Source organism: Pygocentrus nattereri, chromosome 8 (assembly GCF_015220715.1).
Source record: "Pygocentrus nattereri isolate fPygNat1 chromosome 8, fPygNat1.pri, whole genome shotgun sequence".
In the NCBI taxonomy this organism is placed as follows: domain Eukaryota; kingdom Metazoa; phylum Chordata; class Actinopteri; order Characiformes; family Serrasalmidae; genus Pygocentrus; species Pygocentrus nattereri.
This window is the reverse complement of record NC_051218.1, coordinates 35,466,411-35,494,084: the sequence shown is the minus strand read 5'-3', so window position 1 is coordinate 35,494,084 and position 27,674 is coordinate 35,466,411. Positions and strand designations below refer to the sequence as shown.

Genomic DNA, 27,674 nt, shown 5'->3' with positions numbered 1-27,674 from the left:
TGTTTAGAACTGACTTTCTGTTCTTTTGTAGGTCCTGTTGAAGCTGTGTTGAAGCTTAATGAGAGAATGTTTATCTCGGTTAACACTGGAGAAAATCATACTCTGTCTTGCAATGTTGAAAGGTCTGAAACAAACAATATGGTTTGGTTCAAGCAACAGTTGGGGCAGGAACTGAAGGAAGTGGTAACAAAGTTAGTCAGCAAAAAAGCCATTTCAAACAATTTGAAATTTGATCTAAACAAAGATTTTTCTTTGACTATTAAAAACATTTCTGAAGATGATGAAGGAATGTACTTCTGTGGACAAAGTGATGGGGTCATGTTTACGTTTTTTAATGTGATATTCTTGGCTGTGACAGATCAACCTCAATTAAACATCTCAGTGTTCCAAACTCCAGTACGGGGGTCAGTTTCTCCAGGAGAGTCGGTCACTCTGCAGTGCACGGTCCTCTCTGAGATCAGAGCAGCAGATCTCCGAGTGCTCTGGTTCAGAGCTGCTGCAGGACAATCCTTTCCTCAAATCATTTACACTCATCAGAACAGCAGCAGCCGTCAGTGTGAGATCAGCTCTTCTACAAGCTCCTCTCTCTATGAGTTCTCTAAGAACATCCTCAACCAGCACCACACTGGAACTTACTACTGTGCTGTGGCTGCTTGTGGGAAGATCATCTTTGGCAATGGGACAACAGTAGAACTGAGTAAGTTTTTGTTGACTGTGGGCCTTTCTATAGTATTGCAAAAAAACAAGAAAAAATGGCACAGTTGGTGAACATAGTCAGTGTCCACTGACCCTTACTTCATTTCACTAAAGCCATAATTCATAATTTTTCAACCCAAACTGAAGCTGCACCTTAATATTGAATTCTAGCATTTTGATCTGAGAAGAAAATAAACTCATTCTGTGATTTGATGTGGTTCTCTTTAGAGAAGCTTATAGATTCACCACAGTGGTGGTGATAGAAAACAGGGGTCACCATGCCTTCAAAACTCATATAGACATTTTATTTACTATTCAAAACCACCAGAGAACCTACACATGTGCTCTGAGTTTATATAGGTAACGTTCATGATGGTGAAATTATGGTGAATATGAATATAATTAAGGGCAAGGGGGCTATTTTGTCTTATGCAGAGGTGGAAGAAGTTCTTTACTTAGTAAAGGTGCTCTGGTCCAAGTCAAATTGTACATGCTTCTGTATTTTTTAATCATTTCAGTTTTATTATAATTTTTTAAAATAGTGTCCTTTATTGAGAATTGATTAAATTTGCAACCATGACATCATGACATTGACCATAAGTAGTGATTCATGCTAGATGTGCAGACATATTACAAATTTTAAGATCGGTGTTGTGTCAAGATCAAGAATGATTTTTTGCAGGGAATAGTAGGTCAAATAGTTCTTGTAGTTAAGCTGTAGACAAGGATTTTGTCTTATATGCATGTATATATACACATACATATTTGCACCATCAACAATATAAGATGTCTTACCGCTATCACTTTGGATTTCATCATTTACGCATTTCACTTGCTGATATTCGTAGCTGTGGAAGCAGCAAATCATATGTTTTTATAGATTATCTTGAAATGATCCATTCAGAGTTACGAGTCTAGCTTGAAAATTCTAAACGACTGTGACTAATTGTCACTCAATACGTTTCTATATGATGCAGCAATTTCATGGCAAACCACGTTGTTTTATCGTGATGTTTTTATTAGGCAGAATTTGTAAACAATTGGTGGAATTCCCCTTCAATGAGATATAAGTATCAGTATTAGACCCACCAGCTTCAGTTCTGGACCATGCATCATAAAAGCTCACCATCTTGGGGTGCAGGATGATCAGGAGAGCACAGGATGATTTTGTTCACATTATTTCAGCTTCTAATATACAAAATATCCTTGATCAAGTTTAAAATGAATTTATCTACAAAAATATATAACATTCAACCCTAGACGGAGAAGAGTTTCCATTGCTTGAACTTTGTATTCATGTTCACATGTTGATCATTCCTGTCTTACAGAAGATCCTGTAGATCCTGTAATGCTGACCCTGGCAGTTTTCTCAGCAGTGTGTGTGGCTGTAATCTGCGCTCAAACGATTTTAATTCATAAACTGAGAAAATCTGAACACGGCGCTGGTGGTAAGTGTTTATTATGACACGTAGCTGAACATTTTAATAGAAAGAAAATGGAAAATAATATTAATACTTACAAATTAATTTAGTCCCATTAAACTGTATCTGAAGGTAATTGTGATGTTTTATCTCCTCTACAGGGAAAGTTCAGCAGGGGGCTGTGAGTGAGCGGACCACCAGACAGGTACTCTTTATGCACTCACTCTTTATACTACATTTTATTTTCAACCAGTGAGAAATCTGCCCATTTTGGTTGTCAGTGCTCTGGTTTTCAGCTGAATGAGCAAATTACTCTGCAGAGCTCTTCATCAGACAGTTGGAGTGTCAAGTTAAGGAAAAGGAGGATAAACACTTTGATATTAGAGTCATGTGTAAAAGTTTGGACACCCCTGTCAAATTACAGGTCTTGTTAATTTTCTGAGTTATTATAAAGTAACACATCCTCCAAAGGGAGCAAATTTAAATATGGCAGTTTCTCTTCATTTCAGGGCATTTCTAGTCATTTGGGTTTTACATATTGGGGGAAAAAACAATCAAATCATGTAAAATATAAATGTGTCAAAGCTTTTTTAAAACCAAAATACAGACAAAATGAAAATTGCAAACTTTTTTTAAGTGTCACAGTGAGGTTGTGAAATTGTAATGAAAAAACATTTTTATGCCTCTAATAAGTGATGAATAAAACATTCATTAGTTTGTGGAATACATCTTGAAATATTTCTGACTTATTAAACTCTAATACAGTACCTTGAGAGCTGACACTACTTAAAGCCTGTAGGACTTAAATGTAGTCAAAGTTTAATGCATAAACAAATTATTTCCAATTTATTTTAAAAAAGATGTTGATAAAGTCCAGATGTTCCTTTCTTAAAATAAAGTGTTCAAGCGGTCAGTCAGGAGTTCACAGTCTGTCCTGTATTTCACAAACTTTCACTCCAATCTGTAATATTTTTAAGATGACTGAGTGAATCAGTGAGTAAAGCTGGACAAAACTGAATTTTATTGATTGAATATTGATATTCATAAGGCAACTTGAAGTAGCCCAGCAAATGTTGTTTATTCATTATTTGTTTATTAGTAACAGTTTTTTGTGTGTAAATACAGTAACTGGCCTTTTCTTTAAGTTAAAATCTATTTTTCAGTAAATTATGTTTATTTCTCACAGGAGCAGAACACTGAGAACCTGCATTACGCTTCCATCCACATCAAAGAGAAGAAAGCCAAAGGGGGGAGAGTGAAGAGAGAACAGCCTGAAGATGTTGTTTACTCTCACGTGAGAAGCTCCAATGCTGCTGCTCAGCGCTCACATCGCTAGTTTCCTAAGATGATCATGAGTGAAGATTTGGACCTTTTCACTCCTCAAACGAGCTCCAGTCTTTAATCTGTAGCTGTTTATTTCTTGTTAGTGATTGTTCTGCTGATTGAAATGAAGACTTGGTTCTCTGAAGGACAACATGAGAACCCAGCAGATATGAGCTGGGTTCTAAAACATTGAGATTGACCAGCAATATATTATTAAATTAAGGCCTAAATATAGTCTTATGAAAAAGTTCTGGCTTTATGGATTTTCAAAGTGAGAATAAAAAGTAAAACATCTTCTATAGAGAATCACACGTCTCTCATTTTAAAGCACAGTTACTGTTCATTTGTTAAAATAAACACATTGAGTAAACATAAAATGTGATCTGTGCTAATATGAAGGTTTATTTTATTTATTTGGGGACCTCTCTGGTCTAATTATACACAGTTAGCACCCTTCACTGTGAAATGGTGAGTCTTTGTCTCCTATTCTCTCTGGTGGATTTGTTAACTTATTTTCACTTTGGAAATCAACATTCAGGTGGATTGTGGGTAGGTTGACGATGTGCTCATCCTTCAGAACCTGTAAAGAACTAAGACTTTATATGAATGGCTGATATTTGTGGGGCTGAATTCCAGTAAAGAGAATTGAATTGTGAAATAATGAATGTCTGTGTTTGAAATGAAAAGCACTGCATTGAAGAAAAGCTACGTTAGATGAGAGTCAGTCAGGGTGGAAGCCACGTGTGTCCTTTGCAGGAGTAAAAATATTCAGAAGTATAAAAAAAGTCTATAAAAGTTGAAAAATGTCATGTTGCTGTTTCTGGTTTTTAATATTATTTTAGTGTGTTTGAAGTATAATTGTATGCATTACTCTGTGTGTCCTGGTCAAATTCTATGTTTTGCTGAAGTATAAGTTATGCATCTTCTACAGCGAATACATTCATGCCATTTCAGTACACAATTACTGTTAGTTTAATAATACAAACATTGTGGCATCTAATGCATTTTACTGTTAAATACAACATGTTAAATGAATATAAAATATGTGGAAGTCACCTTTAAGGTACACAGACCTTTTCTTAACTGATATATTAACTTATTTCAACAAAGACCATGACCAAAACACATATTTATCATTAGTGATTTTCATATAACAGATTACAAAAATGCACTAATTCATATCAAAATGAAAAAGAAGAGCTATATTTAGTTCATTTCAATGTCTGAGTAATTTCTATTAACATTGGTTTGAATCATGAAATATCAAAACTATATTCAAAATGTTCATAAAGACATGCACACCCTCCTCGTCTACAAACATATCTTATAGTATGTTACATTTTGTTGGCTACCAGAAACTAGAAGTGGAGATCTACATTGGGCATTCCCAAAACAACTAGCTTTGTCTGTGGTGTCTCTGTCCGTGGTGCTGAAACAGATGAATGTTGCTGTCCACGGTTCTGAAAATCACTGGCCTAATTTTTCAGAGCTGAATACATTCCCATCCAGCCTTTAGACTCTCCTTTAAAACCTTTTACTCTCTTTTAATCTCACTCCAGTGAGAGCAATATAAGTTTTGACATTGAGAATGTACTGCACATTTGGCTGACTGCATTGGTTTATAGCCACTAGAAATGTTTGGATGTGCATGTGTGCCGAATCAGCAGTACAGGTGGAGTGACCTTAGTCTGGATAGAAAGTAGAGCACCTGAATCTGCAGGAGCTGCATGAGAAACTTAATAGCATGCATCACCAGAGAAATTGATGGTGTGGAAAAAAAATTCTTAAAATGCATTCTATGCACTTAAATGCCAAAGCCAATGCCAATGGGAAACCTATCTCTAATTAACCTCACCCCCTCAGGCCACCCACTAAAACCAAAAACATGCTATTCCATAGAGAGGGCAATAATAAAAGCAGTTATGCCCATCACCACAAGGGGGTGCTTCCCACACTTTGACTATTAAAGCATCAACAGTTAAAGCCTGAGGGTGTGAGGAGGAGCTACAGTCCACATGTTCCTCCTCTTGCTCAAAGTTTCAAGATACCCTTTTTAATGAGTGAGTTCATTTATTTTAAGGCGCAACCAATGCTGACAAAGAAATGTGCCCATTCAGCTATGTAGTTTAAAGCCTTTCCAGAAGAGCAAAGGCCATTACTGCAGCAAAGGGAGGAGTGTCCCTATAAACACCTTATGAACACCCTTGATTTCAGTAGAAATGAGGTCTCACACACACACACACACACACACACACACACACACACATATATATATATATATATATATATATATACAGTATGTCCAAAAGTATTTACTCATCCATCCAAATCATTGAATTTAGGTGTTTCAATCACTTTCATGGCCCCAGGTGTATAAAACCAAGTACCTAGGCCTGCAGACTTCTTCTACAAACATTAGTGAAAGAATGTGTCGCTCTCAGGAGCTCAGTGAATTCCAGCATGGTACCATGATAGGATGCCACCTGTGCAACAAGTCCAGTCATGGAATTTCCTCACTACTAAATATTCTACAGTCAACTGTCAGTGGTATTATAACAAAGTGGAAGGGATTGTGAATGACAGCAATTCAGCCACGAAGTGGTAGGCCAAGTAAAATGACAGTGCTGGGTCAATGAATGTTGAAGCACATAGTGCGCAGAGGTCACCAACTTTCTGCAGAGTCAATCACTACACACCTCCAAACTTCATGTGGCCTTCAGATTAGCTCAAGAATGGCATAGAGAGCTTCATGGACTGAGTTTCCAAGGTTGAGCAGCTGCTTCCAAGCCTGACATCACCAAGCACCAAGTGTCGCATGCAGTGGTGTAAAGCACTGCTATTGGACTCTAGGGCAGTGGAGACGTGTTCTCTGGAGTGACAAATCACAGTTCAGGGATGACCCCTTCCTGTTCCAACATGACTCTGCACCAGTGCACAAAGCAAGGACGATAACGACATGGATGAATGAGTTTGGTGTGGAAGAACTTGACTGGCCAGCACAGACTCCTGACCTCAACCTGATAGAACACCTTTGGGATGAATTAGAGCAGAGACTGCAAGCCAGGCCTTCTTCTCCAACATCAGTGTCTGACCTCATAAATGTGCTTCTGGAAGAATGGTCAAAAATTCCCATGAACACACTCCTAAACCTTGTGGAAAGCCTTCCCAGAAGAGTTAAAGCTGTTATAGCTGCAAAGGGTGGGCATATTAAACCCTATGGATTAAGAATAGAATATCACTCAATTTCGTGTGTGAAGGCAGATGAGCGGATATTTTTGTCAGTATATCATATATGTATGTATGTAAAGGTATTAGGTCACACATCAATCATTAAATTTAGGTGTTGTATTTAGTCCTATTGCCACAGGTATATAAAATCAAGCTCAGAGCCTTGACGTCAACCCCATAAATCACCTTTAGGATCATCCAACATCAGTGTCTGACCTCACAAATGCTCTTCTGGATAAATGGGTAAAAACTTTCCCAGATGCTCTCCAAAATATTGTAGAAAGCTTCCCAGAGGACTGGAAGCTGTTATAGCTGCAAAGGAGGACTGACTCAATGTTATGATTATCAATTTAGAATGGGCTTCATAAAAGCTCCTCTAGGTGTAATGTGTAGGTGTCCCAATATTTTTGTCAATAACATATTTATACGTAGATTTATAGTATACCCACATTTGTCTTACTTGTATGAATAAAGCTTGGGCCATCAAATTTATTTAAAAATAGCACTTTTAAAAGTTACAATAGTAGAATAAAAAAATAAGTTTTTCTTGTTTTCATATCTTGCAGATTGTTTTATATTTTACTTCAGCTCTGAGTAGTTCTAAGATTTCAGAAATTTCATTAGCACCACACTAGATCAGCACACTGTGCATTTTATTCAATTTTGATATCATTTTAATGCAGCAGCTTCTCTCTCACTCGGTACAGAAGTCAGTTTGTCAGACACTCTGGAAAATTCACACAGAATGTGAGCAGTGCAGAAGTACCAATATGGTTTTTTAAGAAGGGCAAACTATGAGATCTCACACCATGTCGTCCTCTGCTGACTGTGAGCTTTTAGATTTCACACCTGATTACACACCAGAGACGCTTAAGGTGGAAAGAGAACAGAGCAAAAGAAAGACATTAATAGACCTGTGTGTGTGTGTGTGTGTGTGTGTGTGTGTGTGTGTGTGTGTGTGTGTGTGTGTGTGTGTGTGTGTGTGTGTGTGTGTGTGTTTGTAGTGTTCTGGCCAGTGACAGCTGGGACAGGCTCAAGCACCCCCCTGAAAGGTATTGTAAATAAGAGGCTGATATAAGGAGTGTGTGTTTGTGTGTTTTTTGAGCAACAAGCATTCTGATATTTTTAAGAAACATCGTAAATGTTTCATGCCTTCATGCTTGAGAGTAAAAGGAGCATGCAGGAAAAAGGCCCCGTCCTTCGAGAGCTAAGGTGGATTGAAGCTTACCAAAAGAAGTATCAGTAAATAGCAAACTGTTTCAGAACAATGTTTCTCAAAAAGCATTTACAAGTATTTTATGCCATACAGCCTGCATAATATCATCAAAAAGATTCAGGAATTCTACAGAAGTATGTATGTAAAAAAAACAAGACCATGAACCACAATGAATGCCCATGACCTTTGACCTTTTGACTGCGTTAAAAACGAACATGGATCTGTGATGGATATCACCACGTGGGCTCAGGTTTACTTGATAGACCGTTGTCAATAAACAGTGTTTATCCCTGCATCCAGAAATGCAAGTTCATATGTGGAGAACATTCAGAATCTTTAACAGGCCGTGTTTTTGATACACTGTACTGTTCTTGCAATATATGCAGTCATATCATATCATTTCTACTTTTGCTGAAGTGAAATATTAATGGTGAAAATCTGCTGGAGATATGATTTCTCTTCATTTACATTTATGTACACAGTATTAATAAACTGGACCTTTATGCTGTATGCAGATGTTTAATATTTGCATGTTGTATCTGAAAATAACCGGCGCATGTCCTGTGACAAACAGCTATAGCATGATTCGGGGAGGGGGGGGTGGGGGGGGGGGTTGGGTTTTCTGAGAAGCCTGATCAGAAGTGGTCAAAGTGGTCTGCAGAAATAGCAGTGCAGTAGGTGAAGGATTGAGACGAGCTGCAAAAACCACCAACGGCCTAAACAGCACCTACAAGCAGAGGCATCCACTGACACGTCAAAGACTGAGTTCTAAAATACACACAAACACATGACCACACATTCTACATGCAGTACTTCCAGATCAAAATATATCAGCACATGCTTTACCCTAGAAATTCAGTTCTGAAAATATTAGCATGTGTTTCTGTAATTTAAAAAATAACTATAATCAAAAGAGTTACTCAATATTGTTATCAACAAACACATTGCGCTTATCATGGATGCTGTGCAATGTGGATATTTAATGTGTATGTACTTGCGTTCAACTCAAATTTAGCACAATATTACAGTTGAATGTTAAACACTAACAAATTCATGTACAAGTTCACTGTGCGCCAAATTTACTCAATGCCAGTGCTAAAATTTAGCTGCCGAAACTCAGCTACTTGATTCAAAGAGAAAATGTTCTCTAGAATATCTTAGCATTTTAAAGAAGGAGGCTGCTGAAAGATGAGCAGTTTGGAAAATCATGACCAAACATCATGACCATCATTATATGACCAAAATATGGCATGTTGTTACTTGATCATCACACCTACATGAGCCTTTTGGACATCTCATTCCAAAACCATGGACATTAATTTGGAGTCTGTTCCCACTTTGTAGCTAAAATATCCTTCAGTCTTTCCAGAAGATTAGAGTCTGTCTAGGGGAATTTGTGCCCATTATGTCAAAAGAGCATTTGTGAGGTCTAATGTTGGGCAAGAAGGCCTGGCTGGTGATTGACAGTCCTACTCATTGTCATACTCATGTGTTTAGTGGGGTTAAGATCAGGGCTCTAAGCAGGCCACTGGAGTTCCTCCACACCAAAATAATTGAAATCTGTGTTTTTTGCCCATCCCAAACCCTAAAATATAGCCTCCATCAAACTTTACTATTGGCACTGTGCTTTCTGGTTGGTAGTGTTCTCCTGGAATCCACCTGACCAAGATGTGTCTTTCAGTGTGTCAGATAGTGAAGCAGGATAGATGAAGCATCACCTTGGACAAAGTGCAGTGGTGGCATCTTTTATATCACTTTAGCCAAGGCTTGGCATTGCACTTAGATTTTGATGCACAGTTCTTGTTGTGATGTTTGCAGAGGCTGTTTGAAGCTCTGTAGTGAGTAGACATAACAGGGGATAGGTCATGTTTATGTACTATGCATTTCAGCACTTGGAAGACTCGCTCTGGGTTTACATAGATGCTTCCATTTCAGAGGTGGAATTCTATGAAACTGCCAAACTGCATTTGCAAAGGAATTGCACCCATTTCAAAAATGTTGGTCCAGTTCAAGTTCATAAATCGCTCTGATTCATTGAGATGAATTCATCCAGTATTTGTGCCGCAACACTGTTGGTCCCTGAAATGCATTTTCATGAAGTTAGGTTTGATAACATCTGAAGCTCAGTGGAGCCCTCGTGTGCATGTGCAAAAAGGCCTCTGCCCACCCGCAGTGCACAAAGTGCATCGATGGCAATGCAAATATTTAGTAAATCTTGCACTAAATGACCAAAAGTATTCTGATATTTCGATTAATGAGTGAATTCAGCTACTTAAAATTGCACTAAAATGCTAGCAGGGATGTGTTCAACCTCTTACTTTATTGTTTAAACATACCTTGTATTGTCTCCAAAGCAAAGTACTGTCAATATAGTGGTATATTCTGGAGCAGCCACACACATAAAGCCCCATATAAAACCCTTGCATTGGATTGTGGAGCAGTGGAGCTGAGATCTCTGAAGTAATGGAGCACCATCTAATAATTTGGGATGAGTTGAATTATCCAGAACTGATCATCCAGCATCAGTACCTGACCTCACCAATGCCATTGTGGCTGAATGCAATCAAATCCTCATAGCAATGTTCCAGTATCTAGTATAAAGACTTCACAGAAAAACAGAGGATGTTAATGCAAAAAAGGAAAACAAACTCCCTATTAATACACTTCCATTTCATTACATTACAAATTTTTCCAAATTAATGATTCACTCAGGATCAGTTCCAGGAAAAATGTATTTTATTTGTTATGAAGTATGAGTATAGGAAGTTTGACTAAGTGAGAGAAGGAGCAAGAGACAGAGAGAGAGAGAGAGAGAGAGTTGGAGGATGTATGAGTAAGTGAGAGGGGAGGAGCGAGAGACAGAGAGAGAGAGAGAGAGAGAGAGAGAGAGAGAGAGAGAGAGAGAGAGAGAGAGAGACTTGGAGGATGTATGAGTAAGTGAGAGGGGAGGAGCGAGAGAGACAGACAGAGAGAGAGAGAGAGAGAGAGAGAGAGAGAGCAATATATTATTGGTGGAGGAGCCCCAGTGAGAACTGAAGCTAACCCCACCCACACCATCCCAAACATCTTACACACATCATAGAATGTTTGTATAGGTTAAACCTTATGATCAGAATCAGAATCAGGATCATTTTATTTCACCAAGTATGTTACACAGTAAGTCCAGCTGAGTGACACGTGTATGATATTTAACACTGAACAGTCCAGAGGAGCACAGACTGTTAACAGGTATTTCTCTTAGGGGAATAGAATAAGGAATAGTAAAGAGTCAATGTGAAAGGAACTAAAAAGATGTGTGAATTTCTGTTTATATACAGAAATTAATATCTATACTATGCCGGTTTAATAGACAGATAATACAATAAAGATTATATACAGAATATTACAGACTGATATGAACGTTAAAAAAAATAACATCTATAGAGTCATGTAAATAAGCATTATGTGATCATTATGTGATCAAGCATTATCAAGGCCAAATATTAACCAAATACTTCATATACAAAATTATAATTAATTTAAAATTGAATCAGTTATTTTTGACCAGATTCTGCAAGCATACAGTATGTCATGCGCACCAGAAGACCTCAATGAATGTATATGTTAACCTTGCTTTAGGCCGGTGTGTATCAGGCCCATGAGGCAAGTTAGGCCCGTGACACAGTCCTTTACTCCGCCCACGAAATGATTTAATTTTCTAATCTATTAGCATGAGATGCACTACAGTCCTCAGCATGCACAACAACATAGTTTGTGTTCTGACCCCCTTTCCCCAACTACAATCTCTGGGCCAGCAGTTACATAAAAATAAAAGATGTCTGGTGTTAAAGCAAATAGGCAGTTTTTTATTTAAAATGATTTCTGAATAAGTATTTAATGCTTATTTTGCTGTTGCAGTTTTGGCATGTTTTGAATAACCAATGGCAGAAATGTTAAGTAAAATGAAATAAAACCACAGCTGCCCAGCAGATTTGCTGAGATTTTTTATTATGGCCCTTTTAGTGGTTGAGTTTGACACAACTGCTTCAGCATGACTGATAAATTAATATCTTTGAGTTTATTAGTTTATATTTTCTCCTTTTTTTAAACCCTATACTTTTTACATTGAAAATATGATTTTAGTATTCAGTGTATTATTTAAATAAATTGAATTTAAATAAATGACTGTAACAGTTATGTAATAATTACGTTACAGATGCATTAATCAATGCACCATTTTAATTTTTAAACACATATAACTATTAAATGAAAGTGACATTAAAGTTTAGGTATAATTCACACGTCTGATTAGACGGGGGATGATACTGTCATCACTCCAGGGCTTCTTATTTTACTTTTCTTTCCTAAAACTGTCGGTTATGAAAAGCTACCATGATACACTTTCGCCGTCATAAAGTGAATGGAGTGAATGTTTAAAACTCTGCACAGCTGCACAATTGGGCCTTAAGACCACTATAATACCTTTGAGGGTGCATTTCAACAAACATGTACCTGTACTTCATCTTACAGTGTACTGACACCTAGTGGAGATTTACAGTACTTTTAAATACGCCAACATTTTGGATTTGAAAGTGTCACTGCTGTGCTGAGAATGACCCACCACCCCATGATATCTGGTCCAATGATAAATGAGGAAACTGACTAATGATAAATGAGAACTACTGACCACAGAATCATCACAATAGATAAGATATAGTCTGTAATTGAACATCTACAAAGTGGATAAATAAATGAGTTGTGGAATTTTTTTTTTTTTTTTTAATTTAAGTGGACCAGTGTCTTTATATTCTACATGGTCAACTGTACATTTAGTTTTATTTACACTGTGTCTCTGTTTTTGGTCTTGAAGCAGAACTGTGTTGCTCTCCATGGTGATGAAAACCATAGACTGCTCTGGAGAACAGATTCTTTTATTTATTTCTCTTATTAAATGAAAATGATTTCTATTATTCTCTGTGGCTTATTCTTTTTCTCTCTTTTACAGCTCAAGAATCTGTAACATTTAGTGTTACAGTGTATGAAGAGTTTATAAAGTAAACTGTTTGCATGTTTTCACTGAATAAAATGTAAAAACAGGGTAACTCTAGAAATGAAGAAGACAGGGAGAAAGAGCAAGAGCAGCGGTAGCACCACACTGAGCAGACTGACCTGCCACTAATAAAGAGGAAAAATCTCTTCATTTCAAGAAAACACAAAATAGGTGAGGTAAAAGACATTTAAAGGAAATTCTATTCTTTCAGGTCACCCACAAAAAAGCAAGAATTGTGTCTAAAAAAGCACTGCTCCATGGTCCAAAGAAAACAATAACTAGAGTTCTGTCCTCAACCTGAAGGGGGCGTTTAATCTCCACATACTTCAACTCATCAGCACATGCACTGGAGCGATAATAAAGAGGCCAACTGTAAAAATCACAAAATCATAAGCACATGGAAAACACTAAAACAAATCAAACACACACACACACACATGACAAAGCACATGAATTTTTAAGATATCTGTAGTAATACAACAAAACATTTGCACTGGTATGATTCTTTTAGGCGTTAGATCTCTTTTCTTCCTAATAAAGAGATGAATCTGTGAGTGATGGAAGCTCATAAGCTGTTTCTTCAGATGTAGACAGTAAAGGTCTGTTATGCTGCAGGTGAAATAAAGTTTTAGAGGTAATATGATACATATTTCAATACAACTCTGCACATTATAAAACAACAGACTTTCCCTTCAGTTACTGCAGGCAGCGAGACAGAAACTGAATAGCTGTGAAGGCTTTAGGGATCATTCAATCTCTTCTAACTAGTGTTTACAGAGACAGTAAAAGCTTTTCCCCTGTTATGATGAACTATGATTTGAACTATTAGGATCTTTCTGTTGGTCTCTGTGCCTCTGTTGAACTCACTCACATGTCATGGGCTGGTTCTGTGTTTTCGTGGCAGCCTCTGGTGCAGCCCCTCATTTGCATGGGAGTTTACTAAGAAAGGGGAGCTTCATAGGTTTATCTTATATTTTGGATGATTTGTACTTTATTTAAGTAGCTATAAAGTTAGAAAGATATGAAGAAAAGAAGAAAATATAAAGAAAAAGATACACTTGTTACTCCTGTGGGGGTTATGATAATGTCACACTATGCAGGCCAAGTTTACCCTTGTGTTTAATTGTGTTTGAGTCCACATCACTGCGTTCTGTTTGTATTTACATTTTACACAGCATCCAAATTTTTGGGGAAATGGGGTTCTATACACCTTCTGAGTCATACTACTCTTTTTCACTTGTAAAGGGGATATTTTTTATTTACTAGGATATCAGTACCTCTGCTACTGGACTTAATATCAGGATACTTCAAGAAATTTTCAAGACAAATCATAAATATCACAGTCTTTTGTTTTTCAGGAATTCACTAAGTTGGAACATACCAAAACCCCAGCATTGCCACATATTAAAAGTGTTTTTTATTCAATATTTCACATATCAGACTTAACTAAATCCAGTTAAACAGGACTAATTATGCTCTTTCAAGTGAAAATTTAGTTGTTCACTGTTCTGTAAGCACTGATAATCTCTGTACAACTGTAACTCACAGACATCAACAGCTTTTTGCATAGAATGACAAATCCTACCAGCGTACCTTGATGTGAAATGCATACAGGTGGGCAGGTCTCTAGTTACAGGTTGTAAGATGTAATATAAGTTCAAGATCAGCAATTCAAACACAAATTTGAATGCAACTCATTTACTCCACTAGTTAAACGTTCTTTTTTATATCTATATGTTCGTCTTTGTTTAGGCATCTGAGGTTCTTTCCTCTACATTATATAATTAAATAAAATTAAAGATTTGAAATGATGTAGTTTGACATGATTATGCGGTGCGTTATCATGTCAAATCAGACATACAACTGACAGAAATTAACAAAGGCATATAATGGCTGGAATACAGCGAGAAGTAAGGAAGAGTTTTAAAAACTATTCTTGTTATTTATATATGTGTATTTATATTTGTGTATTTATTACAATGTAATAAGGTGTTGTACAATCAAGGCACACTGACTGCAAAAATAAACAGCTTCAAGACTTTTGTACAGAGCTGTAGGTAACTGGAAAATTAACCCCTTACCAAATCAAAGCTTTATTACATATTTGTACAACTTAAGAAAAGCACCATTAACATGCACTGAAGTCCGTAAAGTCATGAATAACAAATGTTAGTATGTCTCTCTTATAACATATACTATATATATATATATATATATATATATATATATATATATATACTCTCTTATAATTTAACACACAAGCACCTTTATTGCATTCATTCACACCCATTTAACTGCAGCAACTACAGTGTTGATTATTGTCTTTATGGGTCAGTGACATCACAATGGGTGACCTTTTCACCTGATGGACCAGGATTAAAACATTGTAATGTCATATTGGCTATGATACAGATAAATTCCACACGCACTGCCACTTCAAATCATTCTATGTAGATGCACGAGAGAAGACCAGCAGCACAATGAGCTGTCTCTTATTTTGGTGTTGCAGAGGCCGGCCGTCCGACTCTGACACGGAAAATGAAGCAAAAAAGAAAGATGGGGGCAAGATTAAGAGGAAGAAAATGTGGAGAACAAGAAAATGAAGGGACAACAGAAAAAAAGGACAAAGGATGTAGAAAGAGCAGAGGAAAGCCAAGCAAGACAACAGCCAGCAGCTGGAGAGAAGCAGAGCGATGCGCCACACGTCCCAGCAGGTCTTGGCTCTGGCAGCTTGGAGTTTATTTCTTCTGTGATTTCTTCTGTGACTCCTCAACATGACGACCTCAAGATCGAAGCTGAAGCTGAGCACGAAGCCGTAAAACCGATTATGTGCCCTGACCTGGATGAGAATGACACAGATAACAACCAACCTCTGGGTAAGAAATGGACCTTAATATCTGCCAAAATAAAAAACAGGACTAAAAACTAGTGATAATAATGCTAAGATGAATTATTCCAGCTCTGACCACCAAACGTCCACATAAACATATTCAATCATCAATATCACTAGAGTTTCACAACTACTATCAATATATCTCATAAAGCAACTCTTGAAAATGTAAAACATTAATCAAGTGTTATTGTAATCTTTGTTCTTATTACAGAAAAAATGGAAAATCATTAAGTTAATTACAGTCATTAAAAACTGATATCTTGAAAATTACAAAGTTGCAGAACTGACAGTATCTATTCCTGTAAAAACAGAGAATGAGAGGCTGGAGAAGGTGGCTGCTGAAGCTGAGGCCGAGGCCATCCAGGAGCTGATGAACATTCATCTGGATGAAACAGAGGAAACAGTGGAGAAACATCTTGGTAAGTTCAGGAACAGATGGAATGATGATAACACAGCGGGAAACTGCTGATACCCAGATCATGTAAAATCATTTGGTTACTAGGGTGTTGCTAGGTGACTGAGGGCACCATGGAGAGACATCTAGGTATGGACAGGAACTGAGCTGATGGTGTGATGATAATACAACTGAAGAACTGTTGATATTATATTAATTTAAAAGCAGGAATTCAACTTAATAAGAAGACTAATTAGAAGAGCTCATAAAAAATGACTGCACAATGACCTTCAGGAGGCAGAGACAGAAAAATCTGGGCAAAAAATGAAAACCATAACAAGCTAACCATCACAGAGATATCACTTTAAAAATCCATCCATCCATCCATCATCTTCCGCTTCTCCGGGGTTTGGGTCGCAGGGGCAGCATCCTGAGCAATGAGGCCCAGACCTCCCTTTCCCCAGCCACTTCCACTAGCTCCCTGGGAGGGGTTCCGAGGCGCTCCCAGGCCAGCTGGGCGATATAGTCACGTCAGCGTGTCCTGGGTCTTCCCCGGGGTCTCCTCCCCGGTGGACTTGCCTGTGACACCTCCCAAGGGAGGCGTCCAGGAGGCATCCTAACTAGATGCCCGAACCACCTCAACTGGCTCCTCTCGACGTGGAGAAGCAGCGGCTCTACTTTGAGTCCCTCCTGGATGACCAAACTTCTCACCCTATCTCTAAGGGAGAGGCCAGCCACCCTGCGGAGGAAACTCATTTCGGCCGCTTGTATTCGCGATCTCGTTCTTTCGGTCATTACCCAAAGCTCATGACCATAGGTAAGGGTGGGAACGTAGATCGACCAGTAAATCAAGAGCCTTGCCTTATGGCTCAGCTCTTTCTTTACCACAACAGACCGGTAAAGAGCCCGCACCACTGCTGACCCAGCACCAATCCGCCTGTCAATCTCCCGCTCCCTTGTACCATCACTCGTGAACAAGACCCCGAGATACTTAAACTCCTCCACTTGAGGCAAGAGCTCATCCCCGACCCAGAGAGGGCTCTCCACCCTTTCCCGCGTGAGAACCGTGGCCTCGGATTTGGAGGTACTGATCCTCATCCCGGCCGCTTCACACTCGGCTGCAAACCGATCTAGGTGTCCGGTTTATTGACCTCAGGGTCACATCGCTGCTGTTTGCAGATGATGTGGTCCTATTGGGGACATCAGGCCGTGAACTTCAGCACTTTAAAAATATTAATTTAAAATGATATACTGCACTGTATTTGTTCATTTGTCTACAATGAAGCTGTTTACATGGTTGTTGATTCTATAATTGTGATATTTATTCATGTTAAAGCAGGAGATGAAACAACAGAGGCATTACTCACTGAAGCTGAGGTTGAAGCCGTTAAAGATCTAATGCTCCTTTTCATCGACAAGATCGAGGCTGACTTGCTGGGTAAGAAATAGAAATTAATGATACATAATAAACTTAAAATGACACTGATTTTTAAAATTATATTCATTTATAACAGTATATAGAATAATAAATGTTTAATAAAACTATTAACATGAAGTTCAAGACACATCTTTTATAGAAAGGCTCATTCACAGATTCCTTCAATTGAGCTTTACTACTGAGAAGAAATCCTAACTATTGATGATATTTCACCAAGAATTCATAGAAAACTGTCTGACTTTTTCCTTAAATTAGGATGTGAAGTGATGAATGTTACCGACACTGAGCCTGAAGTCCCTACACTCAGTATGCAGACATGTTTGGATGAAGTGGACACACCTCATGACCATCCTCTGGGTAAGTATTTCAAATTAACAGTAGATATCATGAAGAAAATAACAGTTTATAAATAACTCTTTATTGTATGAGCAAATGCTGAAACCACTGGGAGAGTAAGATTAAAGGCGAGGACCAGCACTATAGCAAAAACTCTAAATTCTCTGAATCTGTAAATTCTAAGCTCCAGGTGAGATCAAGGGTGAAATACTCGGTTCTTCATTTCTGCAATTGTTGATATTTATTTCATGTTAAAATAGAAGAGGATGATGTTTGAGGTGATGGACACAGATGACCATCTGGACACTGAGACCGAAAATCTGGGTAAGAAGCAAATAAAAATATAATAACAAGTTAAAATGACAGAGATATTACTTTAAAAATATTAATTTATAATAAATTACTGCAAGATATTTGCTCATTTGTCTACAATAAAGCTGTTTACATGGTTGTTGATTTGTACAATTGTGATATTGATTCTTGTTAAAGCAGGAGACCAGATGGCAGAGACAACACTCACAGAAGCTGAGGTTGAAGCTGTTAAAGAACTAATGCTTCTTTTCATTGATAAGCTCGAGGCCAAATTGCTGGGTAAGAAAAAGAAATTAATCACACATAATAAACCTAAAAAGATGTTGATTTTTAAAAAATATTGATTAATAAAGTTGTGCTGAATAAGAAATGCTTAATAAAACATATGACATGTTCACGTGACATCCATGACATTTGTAGTATTACAGTCCTCTAGTGCTTAAGAAAGGCATCAGCTCATTCACAGATTCCTGCACTTTACCATTACCATTATATTACAGAGATGTAATATTAGCTTTTGGGGATGTTTAATTAAGAATTTATAGAAAATTCTGTTCCTGTATCTCTGAATCAGGATGTGAAGTGATGAGCGCTGCTGATGAGGTTGAAGCATCAACACACAACATGCAGACTCATCTGGACATGACTGACCCATCTAATGACCAACCACTGGGTGAGTTGAGCAAATGAACACTAGATATCATGAAGAACCAACAGCTAAACTGTTAAAAATGTCAAAACAGGATTTAATATAACAATTTTAGCACCTCCTCCTCCAACAACCATCTTCAGCCTTCACCAACTCATACTACATAATACTGCATACATAATCCTAAATATCTAACTTACATCAGGATTTAATGACTGATTCTGTCTCCTGCATGAAAAGATGTGGAAAAGAAGTCCAATGACGAAGCAGATTGGAACACAAATAAAGGTCTGATGGCAGATCTACTGAATGATGTCCAGAAAACAGTTGACAAGAGTCTTGGTGAGTAAAAGAAACACAGATATTAAGAACATTAGAAGCTGTACAGCTGCTAATTCTTTCAACATCTGAAGCAGGAAATGAGATGCACAAGGATGCTGACGTAGAAGTTGAGGCTGAGGATATAAACAAACTGACGGACACTCAGCTAAACAACAAAAAGACTACTTTCAATCAAGTGCTTGGTACGTAAGACAAACCATAATTTATTAAGAACGAAGCAGTTAAACTCCAAAAGACCAAAACTGAAATAATCAAATCTCTTTTTATTGGAAAATCTGTTTTATTGCAGGAAAAGACATTGGAATGTCTGTCGATCCTGAACACATTAAAAGTTGGGCTGGCATTGTGGATGAGACTGAGGGAAACATCAACCAGTCTGGTGAGTAAGACGTACAGGTGGCACTGATCTGATATGGGTGTCTGTATCGGTAATCAAACAAACATGTTAACAACTTTAATCATTTAAATATTAGTCATAAATTCTTCCAGATTATATTATTGGAGATGAGCTTTGTTACTGAGTTCTCTGATTTTTTTCTACCAGCTGAAATTGAAACATTGAAGAAAGACATTCCTGAGAATGAGACCAAAAGACTTCAACAAAAGAAGAAAAAGGAAAAGAGCGCAAGACCAGCAGCAGACAGAAGCATCCGAGTGGGAGCTGTAGATCAGTGGAAACATCAACTAGGATATGGAATGAGAAGAACACAGCAAGAGAACTCAGGAACCTGTGGAAAAGCACCTGAAAGTGATCCTCATCAGCAGAGGAGGGCACAGAGAAAGGAGGTGAGGCGAGAAACATAACATCTGCTGAAGACCCTACAAGCCCCTCCTGAGGAAAAGACTGCTCCACAGAAAGACATCAGTAAGATGGGAGAGTATCAGAGAGTGGATACGGCTGAAATCAGGCAGAGGGACAGAGGAACCCATTCAGTCGGACGCAGAACTGATGAGTATGGCTGGAGACGAGCTGCCCATTGCTAGCAGAGAGAATCCAGATTCCAGAGGAGGGACGCTCCACAAACTCCTTCACACAACGGAGGATGTGTTAGCGAAAGAAAAATGAGAGGACATCTTGCTCAATCTGCTCCTGCATGCATTGACAGAAATGCCCGGACAGTGAGAACATCACACCGGTGGCAGCATGATGACCACTCTACATGATGACCCTGATGAAATACAGACTGGAGAGAGACACCAGAATGGAGGAGTGGAAACAGGCAGTGGAAGAGTGGGAGAAGAACTGATGCTTAATACTGACCACTGAAGAAAACCTTTAGAGCAGCCTGAGAAGTAAGTCAGTGGAGACATCAACAAGGATTTGGAAAAAGAAGAACACAGAGAACTAAAGCACCTGTGAAAGAGCACCTGAAACTGATCCTCATCAATAGAGGAGGGCACAGAGAAAGGAGGATAGGAGAGAAATACATTACTTGAAAGCAGAACATCTGCAGAAGCATCACCAAACCCCTCCTGAGGAAAGAGTGCTCCACAGAATGACTGCAGAAACAACAGAGAGCAAGCATATGGAGAATACAGGTTAAGAATGTATTATGTACTGATGCAATCAAATGACACTAATACACAGAAAAAGCACCAGCTTCTCTGAGGTCCTCTAGTTGTACTTGTTTGGGGCAGTCGTTGGGCTGGAGGTTAGGGATCTGGCCCTGTGACCGGAAGGTTGCCAGTTCGATCCCCAGGGCTGACAGTCCATGACTAAGGTATCCTTGAGCAAGACAACTAACCCCCAACTGCTACCCGGGCGCCGTGGATAGGGCTGCCCACCGCTCCAGGCAAGTATGCTCACTGCCCCCTAGTGTGTGTGTTCACTAGTGTGTATGTGTTGTTTCACGTCACGGATGGGTTAAATGCAGAGGTGGAATTTCCCTGGTCGTGGGATCAAAAACGTGTCAATTAACTTCTACTTGTTTTATATAATGTTCAAATGTTCAGGCTGGATCTATAGCAAAAATATTCAGCTGAATATTTCAGGGGATGAATAGGGAGCTTCTCCTCCTTTGCTGCAGTAACAGCCTCTACTCTTCTGGGAAGGCTTTATATCACGTTGGAACATTGATGTGAGTATTTGCTTGCATTCAGAAGAGCGTTAGTGAGCTCAGGTACTACTGCTGGATATTATTGGATACTATTGGATAGAGCTCCGTCCCTTAAGAGAACACCCCAGTACTGGCAGGGCACTTGATATTTGCTGCTTGGCTATAGGCTTGGTGACCTTAAGCTCTCGTGTGGCTCCTCCAGAGCATCACGCGCTATTGGTCAGTGATTTTCTGTGGAGATTTTACAAGCAGTCACCAATGCATGTACCTTAAAGTAACTGAATTGACTTCAGAAGCATTTTATTCGTATGTTTAATGTTTTGAGAGAACATTTTTTATATAATAAACCTCAATTTGTTTTAAATGAGGTATGGGGAATGCTGGAGGCCTAACATGAGTTAAAACAAGAGAGAAATAATAATAATAATAAAAAAAAAAAAACCTTGTGACAGTGAGCCAATGAGCTTAATCTCCTGAGCCCAGCCCACTAATATAATGTGGCGCTCTTGCTTCATTTCCATTTTGCTTCAAACAAGAACAACTTCTTTTTTATGCAATGGCTTTAATTTGGTGGCTCACTTTCCATCTTTACATGATATGTAAGTTTATGAGCTCTAAATTAAATTTTCATTTTATTTAATTATGAATAATATCACTGTTTACTGAGCTTGTTGAACTTTTATCTGTTCATTTCTTCACTGGCTTAGCTCTTATAGATCCTGTTCAAGCTGTGGATCTTTCTAAGGCATCATTCGTCTCAGCTGAGTCTGGTGGAGAAGTTACTCTACACTGCAATATTTTGGAAAAGTCTGCTCAAAACGTTAAAGTTTGGGTCTGGTACATGCAAAGAACAGGACATGAACCTCAGGAAGTGGCAGCAAAGTTAACAACCAGAGAAGCTCCTACTTCATCGAAGAGACACAAAATTAGCCAGATTTTTAATCTAACTATTGAACAGACCACTAAAGCTGAGGAAGGAATGTACTTCTGTGGAAAAGGAGACGGGAACACCATTACGTTTACTAATGGTGTATTTTTAGCTGTGACAGGTAACAAAATTAGTGTTTTAAAATTCCCATTATATATTTAAAACTTCATTCATGTACTTCTTGTTTTAGACAATTAGATGAATCCAATTTACAGTGTATTGTATTGGTATCATCATCTTACTTACAGTAATAATACATGGTTTAAAACAGAGGTGCCCAGCCTGGTCCTGGAGATCTACCACTTGGCACAGTTTAGCCCAGCAGTAATCTAACACTCCCAAACCAGGTAATGAAGGTGTTCAGGGACATATGAACACTAGAGCAAGTGCGGTGGATTTAAACCTCTGAGGATGGTAGATCACCAGAACCAGGGACGACCACGTACACTGATCAGTCCAAAAATCCATCTACAATATAACCATATTTAACAAGGTTAAGTCTTTAGTATTGATCAAGCTGATAGAGAAGCTCAACTGAGAAACCTAAATGGCTTTATTTTATTCATCAGGTCAACATCAGTTAAACATATCAGTGCTCCAAACTCCAGTAGGGGGTCAGTTTCTCCAGGAGAGTCGGTCACTCTGCAGTGCACGGTCCTCTCTGAGATCAGAGCAGCAGATCTCCGAGTGCTCTGGTTCAGAGCTGCTGCAGGACAATCCTTTCCTGAAATCATTTACACTCATCAGAACAGCAGCAGCCGTCAGTGTGAGATCAGCTCTTCTACAAGCTGCTCTCTGCATGAGTTCTCTAAGAACATCCTCGACCACAACCACACTGGAACTTACTACTGTGCTGTGGCTGCTTGTGGGAAGATCATTGTTGGGAATGGAACAGCTGTAGAACTCAGTAAGTGTTTTTTTTTTTTTTTTTTAAGTTTTTGTACATTTCTTTTGAGAACTGAGCTTAGAGGTCAGTTTAAGTTCAATTTGCTATGCTGCTCTACACCACTCTACTGTGGTGCACTACCAGCATCTACAGAGGTTTGATTAATAACCAGCACGCATCACCACAGCGTTTAAAATCCTACCAATAAAATTATAAATATTCTATTTTAGAAATTGTCGTGTGGCAGAATATTATGGCAAAATATATACTTCCAATGTACTTCCAAACATACCATTAGCAGTAAGCCGAAATAAGGATTTATGCCAGACTATGTGGAATGCTTAAATACCGTAAACCGTTAGTTCCTTATGATCATCATCATCCACAGCATCCTTAGCTAATGAGGGATTTCAATAACCATGGTACCACTTTGCTACCCCAGAAACAGTCCTTTCTTTGAGGGAAGCTTTCAAGGCTGAAAATGTCCTCAGTCATTAAGGCAGGACATTTTTCCAGCATTCGAACACCACCAGTCCAGGCACCCCTTAGGTACAATGCAGCGTCATCCAAGTGGGCAGCCCAGGCAGCCATGTAGCTGTGGTGTAATGTCACTTAGGCAGCCGGCCCAAGAGGCCTCATAGATGGTCAAATTATGTTTCGTCCACAAAACATGTCATCTGTCCAGATGTGTTCAAACTTTTGCATATGACTTCAGCTATGACGTATTATAGAGGGTAACATTACAGCCAGGGGTTTAAATCCCTGTTTGAGGAGTTGAGCTGGTATTTATGGCTGCTTTAGGAAACTCCAACACTTCTATGAATGTAAATATACAGTAGTGTCATATTCTAATATCTTACAGCCTGTCCTGTGGATCCCACTGTGTTCTATCTGGGAGCAGCTTTGGGAATCTGTGTGATTGTGATCTGTGTTCAAGCCACTCGAAACTGCAGCGGTGAGTGTAGCTTAATCTGTCATTTATGGTGTTATTAAACTTTGTAAATAATGACTGATTAATGCATTTTAAACTGATCTTTTACAATAATAAAATTTCACAACAATACAAAATTGCAAGATTTAGGAAATATTAACATACAGAATACATGTAAAGTCCTTTTTTAAAAACTATTAATGGAATAACAGCATTGAATGTCTGACTGTATAACTGAACGTGCAGTTTTTTATGTTCTCTTGCTTTTATTTTTTTGTATGCTTGCTTTTATTTGCCTTTCTAGATGTGATATGAAAATATGAATACAAAATTATGAATAAATAATGTGCATTATTACTATTAGTGGGCTTCATTCAGTAGTATCTTCTTATGTTTTCTTCCTGAGAAAAGTCCTAAGATAAAGTTTCAAATAAGAAAACATTAATGACTGTCAGAATCTTGAGGGTTTTAAGAAGAAATTTAATCTTAAGATTGCTTAATGAATGAGGCCCATTATATGAGGCCTAATAATGAAAATGAGTAAAATAATGATTCATTTTTTATTAATTAGGCTTTGCAAACAGACTGTAACTAAAAGTGACCAGCACTGAGGTCATATTCTCTGATCTGAACTCTAAATATGACACTGTGATCTTTCTTTACTCCATCATAGGGAGAGATCATGATTTGTTGGTGGAGAACAAAGCCAGTCAGGTACTACATGTTCTCTCATCCACACTGATGCTGTTTAATTCTTATAGGGTTCTATAATCTTCAGCCTTTAATATTCCATATTCATCTCCACAGAACTCTGCTGCTGTGGAGCTGAGTTATGCAGCCAAAAGCCTGAGAATGAAGAGTGGACGCTCTGGACACAGTGTTTACTCTGAAGTCAGATACTTCTCAGTTACTGACCCCAACAGTCACTGACTCACTGGACTCTCTTCTCTTTCAGCAGCAGAAGTGAAGTTTGGGGATGTTTTCTGTTACTGTCAGCTTTGTAATCTGTATCTGTTTATTTGTGTTTGTGCTGATTTTAGTCAGGATCTACAATCATGTGCTTCACTTTGCTCTGTGCTCAAAACTGCATGACTGAAAAAAAGCAGTCTGGTCTGGTATGAAGTGTCAGTTCTCTGAAGGAGCCGAGCGAGAGCAGTTTTAGAGTGTGTGGTCACTCAGACGTGTGACAAACACATTAATGAGCTCAGGTGTCTGATATTGTTCGCTCTCAATGGAAATGTCGAAGACGTGTTTCAGGCTGTAGTGTTTACTGTTTATTTGCTTTGTTTAACATATTGGGAGAAAAGTAAAATAAAATGTGGCCTCCACAAAGTTATGGAAGTTAACCTAAGCAAATAAAGTCCATTCTAGTTTGGTATGAAGTGTCAGTCCTCTGAAGGAGCTGAGTGAGAGCAGTTTTAGAGTCTGTGGTTACTCACAACTGTGGCTGCACGACTGAAAAAAAAAACACTCTAGTTTCAGGTCTCTGAAGGAACAGAATTTGTGGTCACATTAGACATTTAAACGTGGCAAGCATGCGCTCAGATGCTGTCTGATTTTGAGTTCATGAGGCTGTAGAAGATGTATTTCAGGCTGTGGTTGCTCTTCAGGCCTTTAGAGATTATAACTGATAGCTTGAAACTGAATTCATGCTCCACCTGTTTATCTACGTTTAAAAACTTCTGTTAATAGTGGTCGATTTGTTTGTTGACTTTGACATATTAAAAAAAAAGTCAATGTTTTGTTATTTATTAGGTTTTTCAACGTGTTTAATTCAGCATATAAACAGTAATTGTTTATTAAAGTGTGCAGAAGTGTGTTCTCTGTAGAAAATCAACATTGTGATATTTACGTATTATTATTTTTACTTTACAAAGTATGACTTTTAGCAGCCAAATAAATACACTTCACATTTCAGGTGGTTGCAGGTTGCTTGCTGAATATAAATATAATCTTCTTATTATTTATTTGGTTCTAAATAGGTAACCGGGCCTGTTGACACAGAGAAAGCTCTAATTCTTTTACAGTGTTTTTGAAAGATAAGGTTCTTTAATTGTTTAAACCATCTTACAATGTCTACATACATTTTTTATGAAATAATATTTTTTTTACTTATTCTTTGAGGTCAGTATGCTGAGGTCACAAGACAAACATTTCAGCTTCTTACTCAGACTTGTTTTCTACCCTTGGTAATGTAGAGTAAAAAGATGTCTGTGTTCATGGGCTTGTTTGTGCTCCACTGTTTGTCATCATATCAAACCACACCACTCTTTTTTTTTTCTCTCACCAATTTTCCAAGTACGGCTCAGAGGATTCTTGGGCTGACAGTCTGGGTGACGTTACATCATAGCTCTGATGCGCTTCAGTGTCGTATCACGACTACAAGGCTCTCTGAACTGGGGACCTGATTGAAGTGACATCACAGCCTGGACTGGCTGCTTGATTGACAGTTCACTGCAGCTGTGGGGCTGCCTGGACTGGTAGTGTTTGTCTGCATGAGCAGCACTACGGCAGCACTAGAAGGCCTCTCAGGTTGGCTGCCTCAGCGATTCCATTACAGAATGCTTGGATCTTCCATCAGGAAACTGATACAAAACATCCCAGATGGCAAGCAGATGTGGACACATCTGGAAAACATTTGAAATTGCTGCTTGGTTGGCAAATATATATATATATATATATATATATATATATATATATATATATATATATATATATATTCATCTCTACAGGACTCTGTGGGGCTGAATTATGCAGCCACATGTTCTCTCATCCACACTGACGCTGTTTAATTCTTATAGAGTTCTCTAATCTTCAGCCTTTAATATTTCATATTCATCTCTACAGAACTCTGCAGCTGCTGTGGAGCTGAGTTATGCAGCCAAAAGCCTGAGAATGAAGAGTGGACGCTCTGGACACAGTGTTTACTCTGAAGTCAGATACTTCTCAGTTACTGACCCCAACAGTCACTGACTCACTGGACTCTCTTCTCTTGTAGCAGCAGAAGTGAAGTTTAGGGATGTTTTCTGTTACTGTCAGCTTTGTAATCTGTATCTGTTTATTTGTGTTTGTGCTGATTTCAGTCAGGATCTACAATCATGTGCTTCACTTTGCTCTGAGATCAAAACTGCATGACTGAAAAAAAGCAGTCTGGTCTGGTATGAAGTGTCAGTTCTCTGAAGGAGCTGAGCAAGAGCAGTTTTAGAGTGTGTGGTCACTCAGACTCATGACAAACACACTCATGAGCTCAGATGGTGTCTGATACTGTTTGATCTCAATAGAAATGTAGAAGACGTGTTTCAGGATGTAGGGAGATCAGATCTATATACACAGTTACTGTTTATTTGCTTTGTTTAACATACTGGGGAAAAAGTACAATAAAATGTGGCCAAATAACAAAAGGTATGGCAAAATTATAAACAAAGTTATGGCAATTAACTTCAGCAAATACATGTACACAAAAATTGGTAGAAAAAAACATTTAAATGTGTTCTTTGTAGAGTTTCTATACGTGTGATGTGTTTTAAGGTGGAAGGATTTTTTATTACATGCTATGACTCTCAAGATGCAAATAAATGCTGAGTTTTAAAGTGTT

General features: G+C 38.2%; 1 protein-coding gene across 1 annotated transcript; it reads left to right on the top strand.

The window, feature by feature from the left end:
• Positions 1–288: 288 nt before the first annotated feature.
• LOC119263826 lies at positions 289–27,674 on the top strand. Its single transcript, XM_037540361.1, has 4 exons — positions 289–697; positions 24,011–24,103; positions 24,753–24,793; positions 26,927–27,674. The coding sequence occupies exons 1-4, from the start codon at positions 289–291 to the stop codon at positions 27,050–27,052; spliced, it is 669 nt and encodes a 222-aa protein (XP_037396258.1). The 3' UTR covers positions 27,053–27,674.

Bases quoted from the DNA above. Each gene is read 5' to 3' on its own strand.
- LOC119263826 (XM_037540361.1), top strand. From the start codon at position 289: ATGTACTTCTGTGGACAAAGTGATGGGGTCATGTTTACGTTTTTTAAT. The intron at 698-24,010 runs GTAAGTTTTTGT...AATATCTTACAG, and splicing joins TGGGACAACAGTAGAACTGA to CCTGTCCTGTGGATCCCACT. The intron at 24,104-24,752 runs GTGAGTGTAGCT...ACTCCATCATAG, and splicing joins AGCCACTCGAAACTGCAGCG to GGAGAGATCATGATTTGTTG.